A 27,192-nucleotide genomic window follows, 5' to 3' on the forward strand; every position below is an offset into this window, starting at 1 on the left:
TTCCAAACATGAGTTAAATATTTATCACATGGACCCTGGAATAATTAACTAATCATGTCCTGTCCTTTATACCCAGATCTATTAATGGACAGGACTAACCGTGTCCTAATAAGACCCGTGAGGGGAGGTCACCACCCGCATGGTCAGCAGGACACAGGACAGTGTGACCTCTATATACTGAGATCCCAGGTCCCAAATACACCAGGGGAGGTCGGTGACAGGTGCTATGGCAGCCACTGAATGCTCCTATATGGGAAGGTATTATCTGTACTTATAGGGAACCTACCCCCTAGCACCTCTAGGGGATGTGTAACATGGCTGCCTGTCTCTAGGAGATGTGTAACATGGCCGCCTGTCTCTAGGTGATGTGTAACATGGCTGTCTGTCTCTAGCTGATGTGTAACATGGCTGTCTGTCTCTAGGTGATGTATAACATGGCTGCCTGTCTCTAGGTGATGTATAACATGGCTGCCTGTCTCTAGGTGATGTGTAACATGGCTGTCTGTCTCTAGGTGATGTGTAACATGGCTGTCTGTCTCTAGGTGATGTGTAACATGGCCGCCTGTCTCTAGGTGATGTATAACATGGCCGCCTGTCTCTAGGTGATGTATAACATGGCTGCCTGTCTCTAGGTGATGTGTAACATGGCTGCCTGTCTCTAGGTGATGTGTAACATGGCTGCCTGTCTCTAGGTGATGTGTAACATGGCTGCCTGTCTCTAGGGGATGTGTAACATGGCTGCCTGTCTCTAGGTGATGTGTAACATGGCTGCCTGTCTCTAGGTGATGTGTAACATGGCTGCCTGTCTCTAGGTGATGTGTAACATGGCCGCCTGTCTCTAGGTGATGTATAACATGGCTGCCTGTCTCTAGGTGATGTGTAACATGGCTGCCTGTCTCTAGGTGATGTGAAACATGGCTGTCTGTCTCTAGGTGATGTGTAACATGGCCGCCTGTCTCTAGGTGATGTATAACATGGCTGTCTGTCTCTAGGTGATGTGTAACATGGCTGTCTGTCTCTAGGTGATGTATAACATGGCTGCCTGTCTCTAGGTGATGTATAACATGGCTGCCTGTCTCTAGGTGATGTGTAACATGGCTGCCTGTCTCTAGGTGATGTGTAACATGGCTGCCTGTCTCTAGGTGATGTGTAACATGGCCGCCTGTCTCTAGGTGATGTGTAACATGGCCGCCTGTCTCTAGGTGATGTGTAACATGGCCGCCTGTCTCTAGGTGATGTATAACATGGCTGCCTGTCTCTAGGTGATGTGTAACATGGCTGCCTGTCTCTAGGTGATGTGTAACATGGCTGTCTGTCTCTAGGTGATGTGTAACATGGCCGCCTGTCTCTAGGTGATGTATAACATGGCTGTCTGTCTCTAGGTGATGTATAACATGGCTGCCTGTCTCTAGGTGATGTGTAACATGGCTGCCTGTCTCTAGGTGATGTGAAACATGGCTGTCTGTCTCTAGGTGATGTGTAACATGGCCGCCTGTCTCTAGGTGATGTATAACATGGCTGTCTGTCTCTAGGTGATGTGTAACATGGCTGTCTGTCTCTAGGTGATGTATAACATGGCTGCCTGTCTCTAGGTGATGTATAACATGGCTGCCTGTCTCTAGGTGATGTGTAACATGGCTGCCTGTCTCTAGGTGATGTGTAACATGGCTGCCTGTCTCTAGGTGATGTGTAACATGGCCGCCTGTCTCTAGGTGATGTGTAACATGGCCGCCTGTCTCTAGGTGATGTGTAACATGGCCGCCTGTCTCTAGGTGATGTATAACATGGCTGCCTGTCTCTAGGTGATGTGTAACATGGCTGCCTGTCTCTAGGTGATGTGTAACATGGCTGTCTGTCTCTAGGTGATGTGTAACATGGCCGCCTGTCTCTAGGTGATGTATAACATGGCTGTCTGTCTCTAGGTGATGTGTAACATGGCTGCCTGTCTCTAGGTGATGTGTAACATGGCTGCCTGTCTCTAGGTGATGTGTAACATGGCTGTCTGTCTCTAGGTGATGTGTAACATGGCCGCCTGTCTCTAGGTGATGTATAACATGGCTGTCTGTCTCTAGGTGATGTGTAACATGGCTGTCTGTCTCTAGGTGATGTATAACATGGCTGTCTGTCTCTAGGTGATGTATAACATGGCTGTCTGTCTCTAGGTGATGTATAACATGGCTGCCTGTCTCTAGGTGATGTGTAACATGGCTGCCTGTCTCTAGGTGATGTGTAACATGGCTGCCTGTCTGTCTCTAGGTGATGTGTAACATGGCTGCCTGTCTCTAGGTGATGTGTAACATGGCTGCCTGTCTCTAGGTGATGTGTAACATGGCTGCCTGTCTCTAGGTGATGTGTAACATGGCCGCCTGTCTCTAGGTGATGTGTAACATGGCCGCCTGTCTCTAGGTGATGTGTAACATGGCCGCCTGTCTCTAGGTGATGTGTAACATGGCCGCCTGTCTCTAGGTGATGTGTAACATAGCCGCCTGTCTCTAGGTGATGTATAACATGGCCGCCTGTCCCTAGGTGATGTGTAACATGGCTGCCTGTCTCTAGGTGATGTATAACATGGCTGCCTGTCTCTAGCTGATGTGTAACATGGCCGCCTGTCTCTAGGTGATGTATAACATGGCCGCCTGTCTCTACGTGATGTGTAACATGGCTGCCTGTCTCTAGGTGACGTATTACATGGCTGCCTGTCTCTAGGTGATGTGTAACATGGCCGCCTGTCTCTAGGTGATGTGTAACATGTCCGCCTGTCTCTAGGTGATGTGTAACATGGCCGCCTGTCTCTAGGTGATGTGTAACATGGCCGCCTGTCTCTAGGTGATGTGTAACATGGCCGCCTGTCTCTAGGTGATGTGTAACATGGCTGCCTGTCTCTAGGTGATGTTTAACATGGCTGCCTGTCTCTAGGTGATGTATAACATGGCTGCCTGTCTCTAGGTGATGTTTAACATGGCTGCCTGTCTCTAGGTGATGTATAACATGGCTGCCTGTCTCTAGGTGATGTTTAACATGGCTGCCTGTCTCTAGGTGATGTATAACATGGCTGCCTGTCTCTAGGTGATGTGTAACATGGCTGCCTGTCTCTAGGTGATGTGGAACATGGCTGCCTGTCTCTAGGTGATGTGTAACATGGCCGCCTGTCTCTAGGTGATGTGTAACATGGCCGCCTGTCTCTAGGTGATGTGTAACATGGCCGCCTGTCTCTAGGTGATGTGTAACATGGCCGCCTGTCTCTAGGTGATGTGTAACATGGCCGCCTGTCTCTAGGTGATGTGTAACATGGCCGCCTGTCTCTAGGTGATGTGTAACATGGCTGCCTGTCTCTAGGTGATGTATAACATGGCTGCCTGTCTCTAGGTGATGTGTAACATGGCCGCCTGTCTCTAGGTGATGTATAACATGGCCGCCTGTCTCTAGGTAATGTGTAACATGGCCGCCTGTCTCTAGTTTAGGTATAACGTGACTGCAGGCTAGGACTGGTCCAATGGTGAACCTGATCCTGGGCCCCCGTGTCTATAGGTGGCCCGGCCATTTCTGGTCATAGAACTGGATGAAGAAGACCTTTCCTCTCTTGCATTGGCTCTTGGTGGCCTCATTGGCTTTTCCTATGTGAGCGCCGGTTGCCCCCCTTATTATCTTCTGGAATCCTCTCAGCTTCCTGCTCCCTGCCACAGGGGGCTACCGGCTGCCATAATAATACTGCTCATACTAATACGTAACAAGCCACTGATCACCATCCCAAGCTGAGGGCAATACCTACCTTTCTCCACCATTTTTCAAAAATCAGCGACACAAGGGCCTTTTTTTTTTCCTTTTGTCTCACCCTCTCGCAGACCCTGTGACCCCGAGGCGTAACTAGAGGAGGCTTCTTAATAGGGCCCCCTGCCCTCTCAGAAAATATACATTTTTATATACTCACACATTTCTGCACTGATATATACATTTATACACACACGGTAGCTGCTGACCACATGGGGGGGGGGGGGTATGACACGACTGATTGAAATATAGAATCCTGATATTCAGTACTCAACACATTTGTGTTTATTGATAGACAAGTCATATCTGTAAGTCGCCCAAACGAATCCAAGGAGCCCGTTTGTGAAAGACCCTTAGAAGGAGCTGTCTACTTGCAGGAAGCCCATGATCTCCTACAGTTGCACAGCATCCACCTGATCTGATGTGGTGGGGAGGAGGACCACATCACACCTGCTCTTCTGAGCAGTCAATCAATGATTCCCTTGTCTCAGTGGGTACTTGCACCTCAGAACTTGCACCTAAGAAATCTTCTCACCTCAATGGACTTCCATAGGAACTGCCGCAACAGTCTCCACTATTTCTCCAGCTGACACCACCATCCAGAACTAATGGCCGCCTCTTCTCGTGTAATGTCCATCAAGGTCCTCTATGTCCTCTGACCAGAGCATGTTTAACACAGGAATGTAGAACCAGAGGGTGGCCATGACACTGATTGAAAGAATAATGGATGAGGTGGTCACATGTAGAGCAGGAGAAGCAGTTAGTAATGAGGATCTGGTAAAGCCTGCGGTGGAGCATCAGAACTCAACATCTTTCTATGGTCTAATTCTCCGGCATACGACTCATCACCAACAGGCTAGTACTGGCTATGACTTAATATCAGCCTCTCCTTCCAGCGCTGGATGAAGAGACCTCGATGACCTGTGAGTTCAGTCTGAGGACTCTCAGGTTTTATCATCCCTCTTCTCACGAGAACCCGTCCTGCTTATCTCTTCCTTATCGTTCTCCAGCTGTTGCAGAGTGAAAGAACCATAACTGAACTGTGGGTCATGGCCAAGTCTCACACATGAGGACTCTCATCCCAATCCAATGACATTACAGCCCATATAACATCGCTCTCTCCAAGCCTTAGTGAACGATGACCCCAGGCTGACATCCACATAGGGGACGTGGTGGCGTTTCACAGCCCGGTTTTCATATATATAAATTCCAGCTAAAGTCTAATTTTCATACTTTTAAGGAAGGACCCGAAACGCGTTACATGAGAAGATTCCTGGTTTTATGAATTTATATTTTATGCCATGATATGGATCTTATAAAGAAACTGAAGGGCTGGGTCTGTTGTACGATAAATCCCATGTGCCACAGAATGTATGGCTCATCTCTTCCATATCAGGTAATTATATCTTCATACATGGATAGAATCGCACAGACGCGCTCAGTCTCCAGGTAAGAGTCTAATCTGATGTATTATTCATGTACAGAGGTTTGGATGTGGCTTGGGGGGGGAGTTGTCCTCCTCGGGGCTACACTTGGCTTCCATCTGGTCATATTTCCGCAGCTGCGCGGTGGACGGAAGGCAGAACCAGTAATCACATGTCACATGACAGAGATACACATCTACTTCTCATGGTGATAGAAGATCTGCTCCTTCTAGACCATGGACAATGTGCTCTCTCTCCGAGGTTGTACAAAGTTGACTCCTAGAAACCTCACTAGAAAATCAAGTCCTATCCATAACATAAGGAAACTGCAGCCCGAGTTATTGCCTCGTATATTTTCCTCTTTACTGGACAAAACATTCCCTAGTAAGAAGCAAGAACTCAATGAGCAGACACTCATGTGTAAGGATCTTCTGGGTCATGAATGATGATGAGGAGAACTCATTGTTGGCATTGTTGTAGCACATCAGGAGTGGAGACCTTTTAACTATTTCCTATTGGGATTCCTTACCTTTACCGATGGCTAATTTGTAAATTTTTTATTATAGTTAATCAAATATGCAAAGATTCCCCAACTACAGAACTAATGACACAATATGTAAATTTTACCTAAGATATCACCAGATGCACTAGAATACTACTTACTCCACTCAACGTCTTCTGGACCTTTCATGTTCTCATTGCCTTTTGCATTGTTTAATGGTGGATTGTAGACTTTCTAAGATGATTCCCACCAGTACCTACCTTAAGTCAACAATATGAAGGTTATATATGAGCCTTCTACTAGATTCTTGGTGGTAAATTAGTTGGTAAGTGTCTGGAATTACTGTCCTAAAGTCCTGAAGATATTACCATGGACATGGTGGACATGATGGATCAAGGGTAAAAAAAACTTAAGTACTGATGATTGAGCTAATAACATTTCATCCCACTGCCAGAATCATGACGTGTCATCTACTTGAGCAGATATCATATCTGTAGCCTAACCCAGATATTCCAACCAGTCTTAGGAGTAATGTATTGTACTCATTTGTATGTATAGGCCTGAACCCCATAGTTTCATACAGTCTCCAACCACCGACTTGCACTGTTGTGGTGGACAGGATGACCGCATTACATCCCTTCTTTTGAGCATAGTCAATCACTGTCCTACATAATTTCTTAGCGATCCCTTTACCCCTGTGATGTCTTGATACTGCCATCCTCTTCAGCTCAACGTTTTTCTCATGTTGAGTAATGAAGGGGATAGCGGCCACAATCCCAACAACTTCACCGTCCAGCTCCGCCACCCAGAAGCAGTAATCCTCCCTCTGTAGATAGTATTTCCTGACGTCCTTCAAGTCTCCAACCAGAGCATGATTGAGATGATAATGGAAAAACTGGTTGCCCGGGTACCATAAGATGATCAACACACCGATCACACACAAGATGGAGAGTGCGATGGATCCAGTGGTGACCATGGGTAGAAGAAGTCCCACCACCAGGAGAAGCCAGTTGTGAGGTTGTCTTAGGGCATTGTAGAAGGATGGGAGGATGTGCTCACAACAACCAGCCGTAAAGATCTCCCGGACTGCATGAAGGTCGGATTCCTGGTACAACCGAACCTTGCAAGAGGACATCTTGTCTACCTGGAAAATTCAATGAAATTTTGTATGAAAAATGTTCTATATGTCCCTCATTCAGAATACACAAAATATGGGAGGAAAACAAAGAGATCATAACTCAAGACAAGCAACGACAAGTCCAACAATCTTATTACAAATACATTCAAAATCAGTCTGAACATCAGAGGAAAAGTCTACAGTGAAGACGTATCCCCAACACCATATGATTGATTTTACCAATACATTCACTGGATAGTATAACAATCCTAGGACAAGTTTCATCTGCACACGCATGGTTGTCCTTGGATATTTTGAGGAGACCATTTCTTCATGCAACCAAAATTCCACAAGATAACCACTAACCATAATGTATGGTAATAATCATGGTGCACAACAATAAAAGAGGATCCCTGGGTGGGCCCAAGAGAAGCAGAAGAAGACATCTAAATTTGGAGGTTACTGGTGGCCACAGAGTTTTAAAAGGCTTTTGGTAATGGAAATATTGGATATTTGAAACTATGGCCTGTAGAGAGGTAAAGGGGTAGAGGGGCTCGGAACACAAAAAGAAGGAGATACATTGTTATAGATGTCCAGTCTGTGCTACGCTTTAGGCACAACCCTAATAAGTGTATGTGGTCTTCAAAGATCCTTCCAGATGGGGAATCCTTAGATCTAAGCTGCCACTGTTCTGGATTAATTGAACAGGAAGTGAGAATCAGAAACCTTACCCTCTTGTCCTCTCCTCACCTCCACCCTGGGGTCATTTTCATGCCAGTGTGCAGCTACTAACCTTATACAACCCCTTAACCCTCTCAAACCTTCAGCCTGGGGGCTTGGACCTGAGATGCCCCCACAAAGTTTCAGGTAACCAGCATGTGTCATATAGTATATACACTACAATATACTTTAGATACATGACAGATCAGAGTCTTCTCGACCTCATTTAGACAAAATTTTATGTAGACTGAGAGGACAAGACAAGGCCCAACTCTTCCAGCCTTGGATTATAGTGAGTCTTCCGCCTCCACCAAGAATTATAATCTGCTGGCAGCATGTTGTAGAGAAATACATTGTAGTACACAACTTTTATTATTTCTGACCATCCTGCCATTTCTGAGATATTGCTAGTTATATCCTTATGCTAATGAGGCAGTTGGTGCACCCAAGGCCTGTCCTCAGCACTCACAGAGCTGTTATTTCCCCTATAAGTCACTTCCCTCTTCTTCCAGGGCTGACTAATGCTTCTCACAAGACAAATATTCTGCTTACCAGAGAGCAAAGTGACCCAGACAGGAATAAAAGTACCCTGGGTGCGGAGGACACGACCTTGTGTACCAACTGCCTCATTAGCATACAGATTAAAATGGTAAGTGTGGACAGACCCTGAGCTACAGTAGTACAGGAGATAGAAGCTGCCATCATTCATTGTATCCTGAGATCCTAGAAAAGTATTGAGAATTAACCCTTCACATCTATGGATTTCCAACAAAATACAGTAGCCATAATAGAAGTTTCCAAAAAAGTAGACAAGAGTCAGAAGTTTTGAGAAGTTTCATGTGGAATTATTGGAAATCATGAGACCCCCTAGACCAGTGATGGCGAACCTTTTGGAGACAGAGTGCCCAAACTACAACATTTATACATCGCACAGTGCCAACATGACAATTTAAGTAGTAACTTATTTATCCCTGCTGTATCACAGGTTTCAATCGTATTGGCGTCCTGAATTCACCAATACAATAGAAAGGTAATGGGGAAATTGGGATTGTAGCTTCCCTCCAGAGTCCCCTGAAGAGGAAGAATCAGGGGACCCAGAGCAGGAGCTCCAACGTTAATCCATCTCTGTCCACACCTTCCCGCTCCTCCTGTAGTCCTGACAGCCAAGGATGTTGCTTTAAAATGGCACTGAGCATGGCATGTGGTCTTGGACCACAAGAGGAAGCTTTGAGTCCTGTCTGGCAAACTCTCTGTTGGTGTGAAGGTCTGGGTGCCCACAAAAAAGGCTTTGAGTGCCACCTCTGGCACCCGTGCCATAGGTTCGCCACCACTGCCCTAGACTGTTTGATCTCCATTAGAAGTGTTGAATCCAAATAAATGGAGAACTGAGCACGTTTTTATTTATTGGTAGACAAGTCATATCTGTAAGTCACCCAAATGAATCCAAGGAGCCAGTTTATAAATGACCCTTGGTAGGAGGAGTCTACATGCCAGAAGCCCATCTTCTCATACAGCCGCACAGCATCCACCTGAACCGATGTGGTGGAGAGGATGACCGCATTATACCTCTTCTTCTGAGCAAAGTCAATCAACGTCCTACATAACATCTTGGCAATTCCTTTGCCTCGGTGGGTACTTGCCACAGACATCCTCTTCAGCTCCACAATCTTCTCCCCTCCAAGGACTTCTAGAGGAACTGCAGCTACAGTGCCCACCACTTCTCCTGCTGACTCCGCCACCCAAAAACAATGGCTGCCTCTCCTCATGTAATATCCATCAATGTCCTTTAAGTCTTCTGCCAGAGCTCGTTTAACACAGGAACTGATCAACTCTCTAATGGAGAACCAGAGCAGGACCATGACACTGAGCACACATATGATGGAAAGAATGAGGGATCTGGTGGTCAACAGAGGCAGAAGAAAGCCCACCAGGAGAGCGACACAGTTATGGGGGAGTCTTGAGGCATGGAAGAAGGCGGCAGCAGTGTGCTCAAAGCAGCCAATGGTGAAGATCTCCCGAACCGTGTGATAGTCACATGCCTTGTACAGACGGATGTGATAGGTGGACATTGTGACCCCTGCCAAGATGAAAGAATAACACATGAGACTTTCCCGCTGAAGTCTCTGGGAAATTTCTGTCATCTTTACATAGAACAGATGTACTTGTGCATCAAATATTGTACCAATCATATCCCAAGAGAAGATTTTGGAAAATAACTTTTGTTTTACAGATTGTTTTGTCCTTAGAGATTAGGTTCTGTGAAGTAAATTGATGAAACAACTATCCAAAATAACACTAAACAGTCATCTTCTGGATCATCTCCACAGAAGAAGCCAATAACACGAACCTGATATAGATCTGGTCTATGGGTGGAGCTCACCTACAGGTGGAAAGCTTTCACTCAATCATGTAGGAACTGTAGGGAGGTTAAGATAATCAGATGGTCAGTATCAATAACCGGTCTCTCCAAGGCAAAGTGAATGTTAAAGTCAGGATCATTCTTCTCTCCTCCCACCACACAATGATTTCTGTTCTATTAATGACCATTTTCCTCTATGATAAGAGGCTCTCATTTACATCCCCATAATACTACCCCCTATGTACAAGAATATAACTACTATAATACTGCCCCCTATGTACAAGAATATAACTACTATAATACTGCCCCCTATGTACAAGAATATAACTACTATAATACTGCCCCCTATGTACAGGAATATAACTACTATAATACTGCCCCCTATGTACAGGAATATAACTACTATAATACTGCCCCCTATGTACAAGAATATAACTACTATAATACTGCCCCCTATGTACAGGAATATAACTACTATAATACTGCCCCCTATGTACAAGAATATAACTACTATAATACTGCCCCCTATGTACAAGAATATAACTACTATAATACTGCTCCCTATGTACAGGAATATAACTACTATAATACTGCCCCCTATGTACAAGAATATAACTACTATAATACTGCCCCCTATGTACAAGAATATAACTACTATAATACTGCCCCCTATGTACAGGAATATATTTACTATAAGACTGCCACCTATGTACAAGAATATAACTACTATAATACTGCCCCCTATGTACAGGAATATAAATACTATAATACTGCCCCCTATGTACAGGGATATAACTACTATAATACTGCCCCCTATGTACAAGAATATAACTACTATAATACTGCCCCCTATGTACAAGAATATAACTACTATAATACTGCCCCCTATGTACAAGAATATAACTACTATAATACTGCCCCCTATGTACAGGAATATATTTACTATAAGACTGCCACCTATGTACAAGAATATAACTACTATAATACTGCCCCCTATGTACAGGAATATAAATACTATAATACTGCCCCCTATGTACAAGAATATAACTACTATAATACTGCTCTCTATGTACAGGAATATAACTACTATAATACTGCTCTCTATGTACAAGAATATAACTACTATAATACTGCCCCCTATGTACAGGAATATAACTACTATAATACTGCCCCCTATGTACAGGAATATAACTACTATAATACTCCCCCTATGTACAAGAATATAACTACTATAATACTGCCCCCTATGTACAAGAATATAACTACTATAATACTGCCCCCTATGTACAAGAATATAACTACTATAATACTGCTCTCTGTGTACAGGAATATAACTACTATAATACTGCTCTCTATGTACAGGTATATAACTACTATAATACTGCCCCCTATGTACAAGAATATAACTACTATAATACTGCCCCCTATGTACAGGAATATAACTACTATAATACTTCCCCCTATGTACAGGAATATAACTACTATAATACTGCCCCCTATGTACAAGAATATAACTACTATAATACTGCCCCCTATGTACAGGAATATAACTACTATAATACTGCCTCCTATGTACAAGAATATAACTACTATAATACTGCCCGCTATTTACAAGAATATAACTATTATAATACTGCCCCCTATGTACAAGAATATAACTACTATAATACTTCCCCCTATGTACAGGAATATAACTACTATAATACTGCCCCCTATGTACAAGAATATAACTACTATAATACTGTCCCTATGTACAGGAATATAACTACTATAATACTGCCCCCTATGTACAAGAATATAACTACTATAATACTGCCCCCTATGTACAAGAATATAACTACTATAATACTGCCCCCTATGTACAAGAATATAACTACTATAATACTGCCCCCTATGTACAGGAATATAACTACTATAATACTGCCCCCTATGTACAAGAATATAACTACTATAATACTGCCCCCTATGTACAAGAATATAACTACTATAATACTGCCCCCTATGTACAAGAATATAACTACTATAATACTGCCCGCTATTTACAAGAATATAACTACTATAATACTGCCCCCTATGTACAGGAATATAACTACTATAATACTGCCCCCTATGTACAAGAATATAACTACTATAATACTGTCCCTATGTACAGGAATATAACTACTATAATACTGCCTCCTATGTACAAGTATATAACTACTATAATACTGCCCCCTATGTACAAGAATATAACTACTATAATACTGCCCCTATGTACAAGAATATAACTACTATAATACTGCCCCCTATGTACAGGAATATAACTACTATAAAACTGCCCCCTATGTACAGGAATATAACTACTATAATACTGCCCCCTATGTACAGGAATATAACTACTATAATACTGCCCCCTATGTACAGGAATATAACTACTATGATACTGCCCCTATGTACAGGAAAATAACTACTATAATAGTGCCCCCTATGTACAAGAATATAACTACTAGAATACTGCCCCCTATGTACAAGTATATAACTACTATAATACTGCTCTCTATGTACAGGAATATAACTACTATAATACTGCCCCCTATGTACAGGAATATAACTACTATAATACTGCCCCCTATGTACAGGAATATAACTACTATAATACTGTCCCCTATGTACAGGAATATAACTACTATAATACTGCCCCCTATGTACAGGAATATAACTACTATAATACAGTCCCCTATGTACAGGTATATAACTACTATAATACTGCCCCCTATGTACAGGAATATAACTACTATAATACTGTCCCCTATGTACAGGAATATAACTACTATAATACTGCCCCCTATGTACAGGAATATAACTACTATAATACTGCCCCTATGTACAAGAATATAACTACTATACTACTGCCCCTATGTACAGGAATATAACTACTATAATAGGGCCCCCTATGTACAAGAATATAACTACTAGAATACTGCCCCCTATGTACAAGTATATAACTACTATAATACTGTCCTCTATGTACAGGAATATAACTATTATAATACTGCCCCCTATGTACAAAAATATAACTACTATAATACTGCCCCCTATGTACAGGAATATAATTACTATAATACTGCCCCCTATGTACAAGAATATAACTACTATAATACTGCCCCCTATGTACAAGACTATAACTACTGTAATACTGCCCTCTATGTACAAGACTATAACTACTATAATACTGCCCTCTATGTACAGGAATATAACTACTATAATATTGCTCCCTATGTACAAGAATATAACTACTATAATACTGCCCCCTATGTACAGGAATATAACTACTATAATACTGCCCCCTATGTACAAGAATATAACTATTATAATACTGCCCCCTATGTACAAGAATATAACTACTATAATACCGCCCCTATGTACAGGAATATAACTACTATAATACTGCCCCTATGTACAGGAATATAACTACTATAATACTGCCCCCTATGTACAAGAATATAACTACTATAATACTGCCCCCTATGTACAAGAATATAACTACTATAATACTGCCCCCTATGTACAGGGATATAACTACTATAATACCGCCCCTATGTACAGGAATATAACTACTATAATACTGCCCCCTATGTACAAGACTATAACTAGTATAACACTGCCCTCTATGTACAGGAATATAACTACTATAATACTGCCCTCTATGTACAAGACTATAACTACTATAATACTGCCCTCTATGTACAGGAATATAACTACTATAATAGGGCCCCCTATGTACAAGAATATAACTACTAGAATACTGCCCCCTATGTACAAGTATATAACTACTATAATACTGCTCTCTATGTACAGGAATATAACTACTATAATACTGTCCTCTATGTACAGGAATATAACTATTATAATACTGCCCCCTATGTACAAAAATATAACTACTATAATACTGCCCCCTATGTACAGGAATATAATTACTATAATACTGCCCCCTATGTACAGGAATATAATTACTATAATACTGCCCTCTATGTACAAGAATATAACTACTATAATACTGCCCCCTATGTACAAGACTATAACTACTATAATACTGCCCTCTATGTACAAGACTATAACTACTATAATACTGCCCTCTATGTACAGGAATATAACTACTATAATACTGCTCCCTATGTACAAGAATATAACTACTATAATACTGCCCCCTATGTACAGGAATATAACTACTATAATACTGCCCCTATGTACAGGAATATAACTACTATAATACTGCCCCCTATGTACAAGAATATAACTACTATAATACCGCCCCTATGTACAGGAATATAACTACTATAATACTGCCCCTATGTACAGGAATATAACTACTATAATACTGCCCCCTATGTACAGGAATATAACTACTATAATACTGCCCCCCATGTACAAGAATATAACTACTATAATACTGCCCCCTATGTACAGGAATATAACTACTATAATACTGCCCCTATGTACAAGAATATAACTACTATAATACTGCCCCCTATGTACAAGAATATAACTACTATAATACTGCCCCCTATGTACAAGAATATAACTACTATAATACTGCCCCCTATGTACAAGACTATAACTACTATAATACTGCCCCCTATGTACAAGAATATAACTAATATAATACTGCCCCCTATGTACAAGAATATAACTACTATAATACTGCCCCCTATGTACAACAATATAACTACTATAATACTGCCCCCTATGTACAAGAATATAACTGCTATAATACTGACCCCTTTGTACAAGACTATAACTACTATAATACTGCCCCCTATGTACAGGAATATAACTACTATAATACTGCCCCCTATGTACAAGAATATAACTACTATAACACTGCCCTCTATGTACAGGAATATAACTACTATAAAACTACCCCCATGTACAAGAATATAACTACTATAATACTGCCCCCTATGTACAAGAATATAACTACTATAATACTGCCCCTATGTACAAGAATATAACTACTATAATACTGCCCCCCTATGTACAGGAATATAACTACTATAATACTGCCCCCTATGTACAGGAATATAACTACTATAATACTGCCCCCTATGTACAAGAATATAACTACTATAATACTGCCCCCTATGTACAAGAATATAACTATTATAATACTGCCCCCTATGTACAGGAATATTACTACTATAACACTGCCCCCTATGTACAAGAATATAACTACTATAATACTGCCCCCTATGTACAAGAATATAACTACTATAATACTGCCCCCTATGTACAGGAATATAACTATTATAATACTGCCTCCTATGTACAGGAATATAACTACTATAATACTGCCCCCTATGTACAGGAATATAACTACTATAATACTGCCCCCTATGTACAGGGATATAACTACTATAATACTGCCCCCTATGTACAGGAATATAACTACTATAATACTGCCCCCTATGTACAAGAATATAACTACTATAATACTGCCCCCTATGTACAAGAATATAACTACTATAATACTGCCCCCTATGTACAGGAATATAACTACTATAATACTGCCCCCAATGTACAGGAATATAACTACTATAATACTGCCCCCCTATGTACAGGAATATAACTACTATAATACTGCCCCCTATGTACAGGAATATAACTACTATAATACTGCCCCCTATGTACAGGAATATAACTACTATAATACTGCCCCCTATGTACAGGAATATAACTACTATAATACTGCCCCCTATGTACAAGAATATAACTACTATAATACTGCCCCCCTATGTACAGGAATATAACTACTATAATACTGCCCCCTATGTACAGGAATATAACTACTATAATACTGCCCCCTATGTACAGGGATATAACTACTATAATACTGCCCCTATGTACAAGAATATAACTACTGTAATACTGCCCCCTATGTACAGGAATATAACTACTATAATACTGCCCCTATGTACAGGAATATAACTACTATAATACTGCCCCCTATGTACAGGAATATAACTACTATAATACTGCCCCCTATGTACAGGAATATAACCACTATAATACAGCCCCCTATGTACAGGAATATAACTACTATAATACTGCCCCCTATGTACAAGAATATATCTACTATAATACTGCCCCCTATGTACAAGAATATAACTACTATAATACTGTCCCCTATGTACAGGAATATAACTACTATAATACTGCTCCCTATGTACAAGAATATAACTACTATAATACTGCCACTATGTACAAGAATATAACTACTATAATACTGCCCCCTATGTACAGGAATATAACTACTATAATACTGCCCCCTATGTACAAGAATATAACTACTATAATACTGCCCCCTATGTACAAGAATATAACTACTATAATACTGTCCCCTATGTACAGGAATATAACTACTATAACACTGCCCCTATGTACAGGAATATAACTACTATAATACTGCCCCCTATGTACAGGAATATAACTACTATAATACTGCCCCCTATGTACAGGAATATAACTACTATAATACTGCCCCCTATGTACAGGAATATAACTACTATAATACTGCCCCCTATGTACAGTTGCATTAGGTTTATCCTTCTGGATTGAGTCTTCTTACAATGTAAAGGGACAGGAATGGGGGGGAATTTGCCCCCAGTTTTGCTAATTTGTTTGTGGATCACTTTGATACATTTTTTATTATACTTTTCTATAATTTGCTTACACTACAGAGACTGTTCTATGTGTTGGGACTCTTCTCGCTGTGGATTTTATATCTTATCAGCATTTTAATTTGCATACAATAAAATAGTCATTTCACATCAGTGTTTGGCAGTGACGCAGAAAGGAGGAAACGATGTTCCCGTCTTGTCCCGAAACGCGTTACATGAGATATTCCGGGTTTTATGTATTTATATTTTATGCCGTGATATGGATCTTATAAAGAAACTGAAGGGCTGGGTCTGTTGTACGATAAATCCCATGTGCCATAGAATGTATGGCTCAGCTCTCCCATATCAGGTAATTCTATCTTCATACACAGGAAAGGATAGAGCTCACCTTCCAAACACAATGCCATGTGTGAAGGAAAACGGCACGGACCTCCTCGCTGCTGAGGCATCAAGCTTCAAAGTGGAAGAAATATTCACGGTGCAGCCAGTATCCGATACACACTGCTTTATTGGGTAAATCACCGATACAAAAAGAGTTGGCAAGTCAACGCGTTTCCAGAGGATAAACCGCTCTTAATCACGACTGGTATATAATTAAAACATGATAAACACAGCACATTTAAAATCCCCACCGGGAGGGTGAGACTCCGCCCCGAAATGACACGTCACTTCCTGTCTGTTGATGAATATTCATGAATAAGGGATGTGTTCCGTGAAAGACAGGTGAGTCTCTAATAACTTATGCACAAATACATTCTATAGAGCAAATAGCAATATCAATGAATGACTGAAAGGGGTAAATCCAGAGGGGAAATAAATGCAGAAGAGATTATGGCAAATAAATGTAGTGAATAATGTTGGGAAGAAACGTGGTCCCACGTCGGGGAAAGGGTCAAAGAGTAATCGGTGCAGATGATTGTTGGATGGGACGCTGCCCCGCGCCGGGCTTTCCAGGGTCTCCCATATTACGGTTTTATGCCGGCTCTCATTTGCCTCACCGATTACTCTTTGACCCTTTCCCCGACGTGGGACCGCGTTTCTTCCCAACATTATTCACTACATTTATTTGCCATAATCTCTTCTGCATTTATTTCCCCTCTGGATTTACCCATTTCAGTCATTCATTGATATTGCTATTTGCTCTATAGAATGTATTTGTGCATAAGTTATTAGAGACTCACCTGTCTTTCACGGAACACATCCCTTATTCATGAATATTCATCAACAGACGGGAAGTGACGTGTCATTTCGGGGCGGAGTCTCACCCTCCCGGTGGGGATTTTAAATGTGCTGTGTTTATGATGTTTTTATTATATACCAGTCATGATTAAGAGCGGTTGATCCGCTGGAAACGCGTTGACTTGCCAACTCTTTTTGTATCGGTGATTTACCCAATAAAGCAGTGTGTATCGGATACTGGCTGCACCGTGAATATTTCTTCCACTTTGAATTGTATCTTCATACATGGAGAGAATGGCACAGACGCGCTCAGTCTCCAGGTAAGAGTCTAATCTGATGTATTATTCATGTACAGAGGTTTGGATGTGGCTTGGGGGGGGAGTTGTCCTCCTCGGGGCTACACTTGGCTTCCATCTGGTCATATTTTCGCAGCTGCGCGGTGGCCGGAAGGCACAGCCAGTTATCGCATGTCACATGACAGAGATACACATCTACTTCTCATGGTGCATAGTCTAAGAAGATAGAAGATCTGCTCCTTCTAGACCACGGAAGATCTGCTCCTTCTAGACCACGGAAGATCTGCTCCTTCTAGACCATGGAAGATCTGCTCCTTCTAGGCCACGGAAGATCTGCTCCTTCTAGACCATGGAAGATCTGCTCCTTCTAGGCCACGGAAGATCTGCTCCTTCTAGGCCACGGAAGATCTGCTCCTTCTAGGCCACGGAAGATCTGCTCCTTCTAGACCATGGAAGATCTGCTCCTTCTAGGCCATGGAAGATCTGCTCCTTCTAGGCCACGGAAGATCTGCTCCTTCTAGGCCACGGAAGATCTGCTCCTTCTAGGCCACGGAAGATCTGCTCCTTCTAGGCCACGGAAGATCTGCTCCTTCTAGGCCACGGAAGATCTGCTCCTTCTAGACCATGGAAGATCTGCTCCTTCTAGACCATGGAAGATCTGCTCCTTCTAGGCCACGGAAGATCTGCTCCTTCTAGACCATGGAAGATCTGCTCCTTCTAGGCCACGGAAGATCTGCTCCTTCTAGGCCACGGAAGATCTGCTCCTTCTAGGCCACGGAAGATCTGCTCCTTCTAGACCATGGAAGATCTGCTCCTTCTAGGCCACGGAAGATCTGCTCCTTCTAGACCATGGAAGATCTGCTCCTTCTAGGCCACGGAAGATCTGCTCCTTCTAGGCCACGGAAGATCTGCTCCTTCTAGGCCACGGAAGATCTGCTCCTTCTAGGCCACGGAAGATCTGCTCCTTCTAGACCATGGAAGATCTGCTCCTTCTAGGCCACGGAAGATCTGCTCCTTCTAGACCATGGAAGATCTGCTCCTTCTAGGCCACGGAAGATCTGCTCCTTCTAGACCATGGAAGAATAACCTCACTAGAAAATCAAGTCCTATCCATAACATAAGCAAACTGCAGCCTGAGTTATTGCCTTGTATATCTTCCCCTTTACCGCTCTGTCCTGTATGAACCCTTCCAGCAAACCCTCAACCCATCAAAGATTTGGGAGTAAAACATTCCTAGTAAGAAGCAAGAACTCAATGAGCAGACACTCATGTGTAAGGGTCTTCTGGGTCATGAGTGATGATGAGGAGAACTCACCCAAGAAGCGGAGCAAGGAGAGACTGGAGGAGGTGATGGGATGAGTCCTGTACCAGGTGTGTAGATGCGTAATGTGAAGACCTCGCAGGAGTGGGGACCTTATGAATATTTCCTGTACGTTACCTTTACCTGTGGAGGTTCGGACCAAAGGCTGAGGTGTTCATTTTTTTCTCAGAGTTAATGTTTAATTTTTATCATCCAGAAGAATCCATGTCGATGTCCCAACTCAAGTCACTGTATATATATATGTATATGTTACATCTTCTGGGTTATTTAATAGTGGATTGTAGCCTTTCTTTATACGACTTGCCACCAGTACCTACCCTCAGGCACAACATGAAGGTTTTATATGAGGCTTCTCCTTCTCCTTGGTAAGTGACTGGAGTGACACAGAAAAGACCTGGAGATGTTCTCATGGTGGACATGGAGAACTTAGGTTGACATTACATGTGTGCCGTATGTTGTGAGGATACATATTCATGGATTTCCTGGATCTGTCCTTAAAAAATATGACACAGACGTAACCCACACTCTGCTTATACAGTATGACATGTCGCTCAGTGCTTCCCCCAACCTCCTGAATGTACAGGGGAAAACTGTACAATGGCAGAAGCTGGAGATGTCTGGGGTGTTATGTGTGTGACATCACCGGTGTCCTCCATCCTGCGGAGCGGCGTATCTGCTCAGCCGTGGCAGGAGGATGGATGCAGCTCTACATAGTCCGGATGGAAAGATGGAGCGTACAATGTTTTTCCATCCCATGCATCATATATTGGACAAAGTAGAAATCTTCTTTGCTGATTTCCAGTGGATAGAAATCTGACCCTGGTCACACAGATGCATGGCTCGTTATCATACAGGTGCATGGCTCGTTAGTATCAGAGAGAGTAATCAGAGCTGTGTGATATAGCGAGCTGTGCACCTGTGTGATATAACGAGCCGCGCACCTGTGTGATATAACGAGCCGTACACCTGTGTGATATAACGAGCCGTGCACCTGTGTGATATATAACGAGCTGTGCACCTGTGTGATATAATGAGCCGTGCACCTGTGTGATATAACGAGCCGCGCACCTGTGTGATATAACGAGCCGCGCACCTGTGTGATATAACGAGCCGTGCACCTGTGTGATATAACGAGCCGCGCACCTGTGTGATATATAATGAGCCGCGCACCTGTGTGATATAACGAGCCGTGCACCTGTGTGATATAACGAGCCGTGCACCTGTGTGATATATAACGAGCTGCGCACCTGTGTGATATAACGAGCCGCACACCTGTGTGATATAACGAGCCGCGCACCTGTGTGATATAACGAGCCGTGCACCTGTGTGATATATAACGAGCCGCGCACCTGTGTGATATAACGAGCCGCACACCTGTGTGATATAACGAGCCGCGCACTTGTGTGATATAACGAGCCGCGCACCTGTGTGATATAACGAGCCGTGCACCTGTGTGATATAACGAGCCGTGCACCTGTGTGATATATAATGAGCCGCGCACCTGTGTGATATAACGAGCCGCGCACCTGTGTGATATAACGAGCCGCGCACCTGTGTGATATAACGAGCCGCGCACCTGTGTGATATAACGAGCCGCACACCTGTGTGATATAACAAGCCGTGCACCTGTGTGATATAACGAGCCGTGCACTTGTGTGATATATAACGAGACCTGCACCTGTGTGATATAACGAGCCGTGCACCTGTGTGATATAACGAGCCGTGCACCTGTGTGATATAACGAGCCGCGCACCTGTGTGATATAACGAGCCGCGCACTTGTGTGATATAACGAGCCGTGCACCTGTGTGATATAACGAGCCGCGCACCTGTGTGATATAACGAGCCGTGCACCTGTGTGATATATAACGAGCAGTGCACCTGTGTGTTATAACGAGCCGTGCACCTGTGTGATATAACGAGCCGCGCACCTGTGTGATATAACGAGCCGTGCACCTGTGTGATATATAACGAGCAGTGCACCTGTGTGTTATAACGAGCCGTGCACCTGTGTGATATATATAACGAGCCGTGCACCTGTGTGATATATAACGAGCCGTGCACCTGTGTGATATATAACGAGCCGTGCACCTGTGTGATATATAACGAGCCGCGCACCTGTATAATATATAACGAGCCGTGCTCCTGTGTGATATATAATGAGCCGTGCACCTGTATGATATAACGAGCCGTGCACCTGTGTGATATATAACGAGCCCTGCACCTGTGTGATATAACGAGCCCTGCACCTGTGTGATATATAACGAGCCGTGCACCTGTGTGATATAACGAGCCGTGCACCTGTGTGATATATAACGAGCAGTGCACCTGTGTGTTATAACGAGCCGTGCACCTGTGTGATATATATAACGAGCCGTGCACCTGTGTGATATATAACGAGCCCTGCACCTGTGTGATATAACGAGCCGCGCACCTGTGTGATATAACGAGCCGTGCACCTGTGTCATATAACGAGCCGTGCACCTGTGTGATATATAACGAGCCGCGCACCTGTGTGATATAACGAGCCGCGCACCTGTGTGATATAACGAGCCGTGCACTTGTGTGATATAATGAGCCGTGCACCTGTGTGATATAACGAGCCGCGCACCTGTGTGATATAACGAGCCGCACACCTGTGTGATATAACGAGCCGTGCACCTGTGTGATATAACGAGCCGTGCACTTGTGTGATATATAACGAGCCCTGCACCTGTGTGATATAACGAGCCCTGCACCTGTGTGATATAACGAGCCGTGCACCTGTGTGATATATAATGAGCCGCGCACCTGTGTGATATAACGAGCCGCGCACCTGTGTGATATAACGAGCCGCGCACCTGTGTGATATAACGAGCCGTGCACCTGTGTCATATAACGAGCCGTGCACCTGTGTGATATATAACGAGCCGCGCACCTGTGTGATATAACAAGCCGCGCACCTGTGTGATATAACGAGCCGTGCACTTGTGTGATATAACGAGCCGTGCACCTGTGTGATATAACGAGCCGCGCACCTGTGTGATATAACGAGCCGGGCACCTGTGTGATATATCGAGCCGTGCACCTGTGTGATATAACGAGCCGTGCACCTGTGTGATATAACGAGCTGTGCACCTGTGTGATATAACGAGCCGTGCACCTGTGTGATATAACGAGCCGTGCACCTGTGTGATATATAACGAGCAGTGCACCTGTGTGTTATAACGAGCCGTGCGCCTGTGTGATATATATAACGAGCCGTGCACCTGTGTGATATAACGAGCCGTGCACCTGTGTGATATATAACGAGCCGTGCACCTGTGTGATATATAACGAGCCGTGCACCTGTGTGATATATAACGAGCCGCGCACCTGTATAATATATAACGAGCCGTGCTCCTGTGTGATATATAATGAGCCGTGCACCTGTGTGATATAACGAGCCGTGCACCTGTGTGATATATAACGAGCCCTGCACCTGTGTGATATAACGAGCCCTGCACCTGTGTGATATAACGAGCTGTGCACCTGTGTGATATAACGAGCCGTGCACCTGTGTTATATAACGAGCCTTGCACCTGTGTGATATAACGAGCCTTGCACCTGTGTGATATAAAGAGCCGTGCACCTGTGTGATATAACGAGCCGTGCACCTGTGTGATATAACGAGCCTTGCACCTGTGTGATATAACGAGCCATGCACCTGTGTGATATAACGAGCCGTGCACCTGTGTGATATAACGAGCCGTGCACCTGTGTGATATAACGAGCCTTGCACCTGTGTGATATAACGAGCTGTGCACCTGTGTGATATAACGAGACGTGCACCTGTGTGATATAACGAGCCGTGCACCTGTGTGATATAACGAGCCGTGCACCTGTGTGATATATAACGAGCAGTGCACCTGTGTGTTATAACGAGCCGTGCACCTGTGTGATATATATAACGAGCCGTGCACCTGTGTGATATAACGAGCCGTGCACCTGTGTGATATATAACGAGCCGTGTCAGATTTTTTTCCACTGGAAATGAACAACGGAGCTTTCTACAGAAGAACAGCAAGCAGAGATGTAGAAAACCAGGAGGAAATTTGTATAACTTTTCATTATTCAAACAATATCAATGACTTGCTGAGATGGGACGACCCCTTTAAGTCCTGAGCATTAAACAAAACATCATCTCACTGCCAGAAGCATGAAGGTTCATGTACTTGTGCAGATATCATATCTGTAGCCTAACCAGGATATCCCGGCCAGTCTTAGGAGTAATGTGTTCTGCTCCTTGGTATGTGAAGGCCTGAAGCCCACAGCTTCATACAGTCTCCAACCACCGACCTCAACCGTTGTGGTGGACAGGATGACCGCATTACATCCCTTCTTTTGAGCATAGTCAATCACTGTCCTACATAATTTCTTAGCGATCCCTTTACCCCTGTGATGTCTTGATACGGCCATCCTCTTCAGCTCCACGTTTTTCTCATGTTGAGTAATGAAGGGGATAGCGGCCACAATCCCAACAACTTCACCATCCAGCTCCGCCACCCAGAAGCAGTAATCCTCCCTCTGTAGATAATATTTCCTGACGTCCTTCAAGTCTACAACCAGAGCATGATTGAGATGATAATGGAAAAACTGGTTGCCCGGGTACCATAAGATGATCAACACACCGATCACACACAAGATGGAGAGTGCGATGGATCCAGTGGTGACCATGGGTAGAAGAAGTCCCACCACCAGGAGAAGCCAGTTGTGAGGTTGTCTTAGGGCATTGTAGAAGGATGGGAGGATGTGCTCACAACAACCAGCCGTAAAGATCTCCCGGACTGCAAGAAGGTCGGATTCCTGGTACAACCGAACCTTGCAAGAGGACATCTTGTCTACCTGGAAAATTCAATGACATTTTCTTCATTCAGAATGCACAAAAAATGTGAGGAAACCAAAAAGATAATAACTCAAGACAAGCAACGACAAAGTAAAGTCCAACAATCTTATTACAAATTTAAAATCAGTCTGAACATCAGAGGAAAACGTATCCCCATACAAACCCATAGATGCTATTACAAATCCACGTGATGAGTATGAGGATCCCGGGACTCTCTATAGGTTGTATCTGCACACACACAGTTGTCCTTTTGTGGAGACCATTTTTACACACAACCTGAAATTCCAAATGTGACCGACACGTAAGATGAGAGAAGAAGAGGGGGGTAGGACACGTAAGATAACCACAAACCATGATTCACCATGTTCATGGTTTGCCTGGCGCAGAAGAATACCAGAGGACACTATAGACCCAAGAGATCCAGAAGAAGACAACTAAATGTGGAGGCTACAGTAATGGAAACACTGAATATTTGGAACTGATTCTGTGGGAGCCTGTAGGAGAGCAAAGGGGGAGAGGTTTCAGAACAATAGAAGGAGATACACTTCATGTACTGGTGATACAATAATGTATGTGGCCTTCAAAGAGGCTTCCAGAGGGGAAACCTCAGGCCAAGTGGGACAGCTTGTACTTTGCATGGGGAAAGGTAAGTGATCTGGAGAGCCCGGGCTGTATAAAGCAGTAGAGGGGGGACATGAGGAGCGCTGGATTCTGCTGTGGCAGAATGCATTCAGTTTTTTTTGGTGCGCCTTTAAACAACATCTATCACCAGGATGAAGGACTGTAAACCAAGCACTGACATACTGGTGTGCACCCCCTCCATAGCTGTAAATGCCGGGGGGGCACTAGCATGTCAGTGCTTGGTTTACAATCCTTCATCCTGGTGGTAGACGTCCTTTAACATGGGTCGTGCAGCACAATTCTGTTGGACTTTGCATGGTAAAAGCGATGCACGGCCCGTCTGCGCACCAGACGCCCCTTTATTTGCAGAACTTTATGTTGTGTCGGATCAGTCCATTACTATATAAATACCTGTACCAGCAGTTTACACTAAAAAAAACCATCAAAGTCCCTCAGAAAACTGGCGCAGGGGTTTAGTACATGTGGCCAATGTGTTTTCTGATCACCAAGTTCCCAAATCCATGATTCTTACCTTCTCCACCTACAGGTTACATGTTCCTCACAGGGTCAGAAGGTAAGTGTCCAGCATCACTGACAGCCTGTACATGTGACCAGGCGGTGACATCGCTCTTCTATGTATCAATGGGGGAAAAGTGATTGATAACTACAGATCGGAGGCCCAAAGCCCCAGAATAATGAAAGTGTAGAAAATATAGTCAGTCACTTAACCTTCCCTCATCCAGCTCTCCACCCTCTTGGGGGGCCCGGGTCACCCTGCCATCCATATGGCCAATAACCTGCCCCATAGCTGGGGTCTACCTGCACTTGTAGACCCCCGTATATACATGACTGACCTGGGCTGCTCCTTCAGCTGTGCTCACACAGGGATGGGGGCAGGAGGGACAGGACGAGACCCAATCGTCCAAACTTAAGTTAAATATTTATTACATGGACCCTGCAATAATTAACTAATCGTGTCCTGTCATTATACACGAGTAACTGTGTCCTAATAAGACCCGTGAGATGAGGTCAGCAGGACACAGGACAGTGTGACCTCCATATACTGAGATCCCTGGTCCCAACTACACCAGGGGAGGCCACTGCTCATACTGGGGGTGAAGCATATCCCCAAATAACTCACATAAGGAGCACCAATTATAAGGCAATCGGCGAGGCACGCAGGACTGCCAATGGATTCTCAATTAATGAACAATATGAGAAAAGCATGTTACTTAGTAAACAATAATTGCTAAACAACGAAAGCCTCATGCCAGGTTATTCCGCAAATACATTGCTGCCAGCCCAGTAAGAGGAAAGACTGTAAGGGGAGCCTCGTATCTCAGTGGGCATTTTCTCAGAAGATGGTGCTATGATATGGTATGGCGAGAGCCCAATACTTTATCCAGTGCAAGACCATATTGTATAGCAATGAGAAGCCGAACAGCTTATCTAAACACTTAGTACACACCACATAGGACCACACAGCAGGGGGAAATGAGCGCATGTAGGTAAAGGTAGGTAAGTCTAGTACATAGGAAGGCTCAGGAAATAGGAAGGGGAGCAGAAGAGGTGAGAAAGAGGGTCTGATATTCCCCAGCTTCCCTAAAGTGTATCCATGGCTCCCACACCCGAAGAAACCGCTCATGGGTATCTGGCGACACAGCAGCTTGCTCTTCCATGTGAAAAAGACGGGACATTTCTTGGGCCCATTCTGATAATGAGGGACAAACAACCGAGCGCCAGTGGTGTGGTATCGCCGCTCGAGCGGCCACCAAGCAAAATCTCAATATATCCTTTTTTTGAGCGCCAATCGGCCCAGGGAGGACAGACAGTAGGGCAATTTCAGGAGAGGGGTTCACTTGTTTTCCAGACATTTGCCTATATGTCCCAAATACCTGGTCCCAAAATGGCTTAAGCTTCTCGCAAGACCACCACACGTGCACGTCACATTATTCCACAGCGCCAGCCAGAGTCCGGTATAGAAGGAAAGCCCTTATAAATCTCTGCCGGCACCAAGTACCACCTAGAAACCACTTTGTATCCCTTCTCCTGAGCTGCGCATGCTGAGGACATTTTGTGGGTGACGAGAAAAGACCGGTGCCAGTCGTCCTGATCCAGCAGAGTCTGCAGTTCACTATCCCAACTCCTAACAAATGGAAGCTCTGAAACGTCGGAACGTCTGTGAGAAAAGAGAGTAAGTTTGCGAAATGGCATGTGTCGGTGCTAGAGTAAAGCAGTCGCTCGAACAATGTCAGGGAGTCTGTGTACGCCGCATTGGTGCCTGCGCTAAGCATGAGGGACCGCAACTGGGAGTATTTAAACCAAGAGACAACAACATTGTCTTGCCACGGACGGAAGTCCCCAAG

General features: G+C 43.8%; 3 protein-coding genes across 5 annotated transcripts; all 3 read right to left on the minus strand.

Moving 5' to 3' along the window:
• Nucleotides 1-5,809: 5,809 nt before the first annotated feature.
• LOC140113835 (probable N-acetyltransferase CML1) lies at nucleotides 5,810-6,836 on the minus strand. The gene has a single exon (XM_072132664.1). The coding sequence runs from the start codon at nucleotides 6,827-6,829 to the stop codon at nucleotides 6,161-6,163; it is 669 nt and encodes a 222-aa protein (XP_071988765.1). The 5' UTR covers nucleotides 6,830-6,836; the 3' UTR covers nucleotides 5,810-6,160.
• Nucleotides 6,837-8,928: 2,092 nt separating this feature from the next.
• LOC140132762 (probable N-acetyltransferase family 8 member 5) lies at nucleotides 8,929-9,600 on the minus strand. Its single transcript, XM_072151976.1, has one exon. It carries the CDS (start codon nucleotides 9,598-9,600, stop codon nucleotides 8,929-8,931), a length of 672 nt encoding a protein of 223 aa, XP_072008077.1.
• Nucleotides 9,601-23,418: 13,818 nt separating this feature from the next.
• Nucleotides 23,419-25,707, minus strand: LOC140113851 (probable N-acetyltransferase camello). 3 transcript variants are annotated; one of them, XM_072132665.1, is made up of 2 exons: nucleotides 24,557-24,608; nucleotides 23,419-24,204 (listed from the first exon to the last, which is right to left on the minus strand). In XM_072132665.1, exons 1-2 carry the CDS (start codon nucleotides 24,557-24,559, stop codon nucleotides 23,527-23,529), a joined length of 681 nt encoding a protein of 226 aa, XP_071988766.1. In that variant the 5' UTR covers nucleotides 24,560-24,608; the 3' UTR covers nucleotides 23,419-23,526. The 3 variants fall into 3 exon arrangements, with proteins under 3 accessions (XP_071988766.1, XP_071988768.1, XP_071988767.1); XM_072132667.1 differs by lacking the exon at nucleotides 24,557-24,608 and adding an exon at nucleotides 25,681-25,707 and having other exon boundaries at nucleotides 23,420-24,204; XM_072132666.1 differs by lacking the exon at nucleotides 24,557-24,608 and adding an exon at nucleotides 25,359-25,672 and having other exon boundaries at nucleotides 23,420-24,204.
• Between the last annotated feature and the right edge of the window lie 1,485 nt (nucleotides 25,708-27,192).

Source organism: Engystomops pustulosus, chromosome 1, assembly GCF_040894005.1.
Source record: "Engystomops pustulosus chromosome 1, aEngPut4.maternal, whole genome shotgun sequence".
NCBI classification, from domain to species: domain Eukaryota; kingdom Metazoa; phylum Chordata; class Amphibia; order Anura; family Leptodactylidae; genus Engystomops; species Engystomops pustulosus.

Coding starts and splice junctions, on each gene's coding strand:
- LOC140113835 (XM_072132664.1), bottom strand. CDS start 6,829: ATGTCCTCTTGCAAGGTTCGGTTGTACCAGGAATCCGACCTTCATGCA.
- LOC140132762 (XM_072151976.1), bottom strand. CDS start 9,600: ATGTCCACCTATCACATCCGTCTGTACAAGGCATGTGACTATCACACG.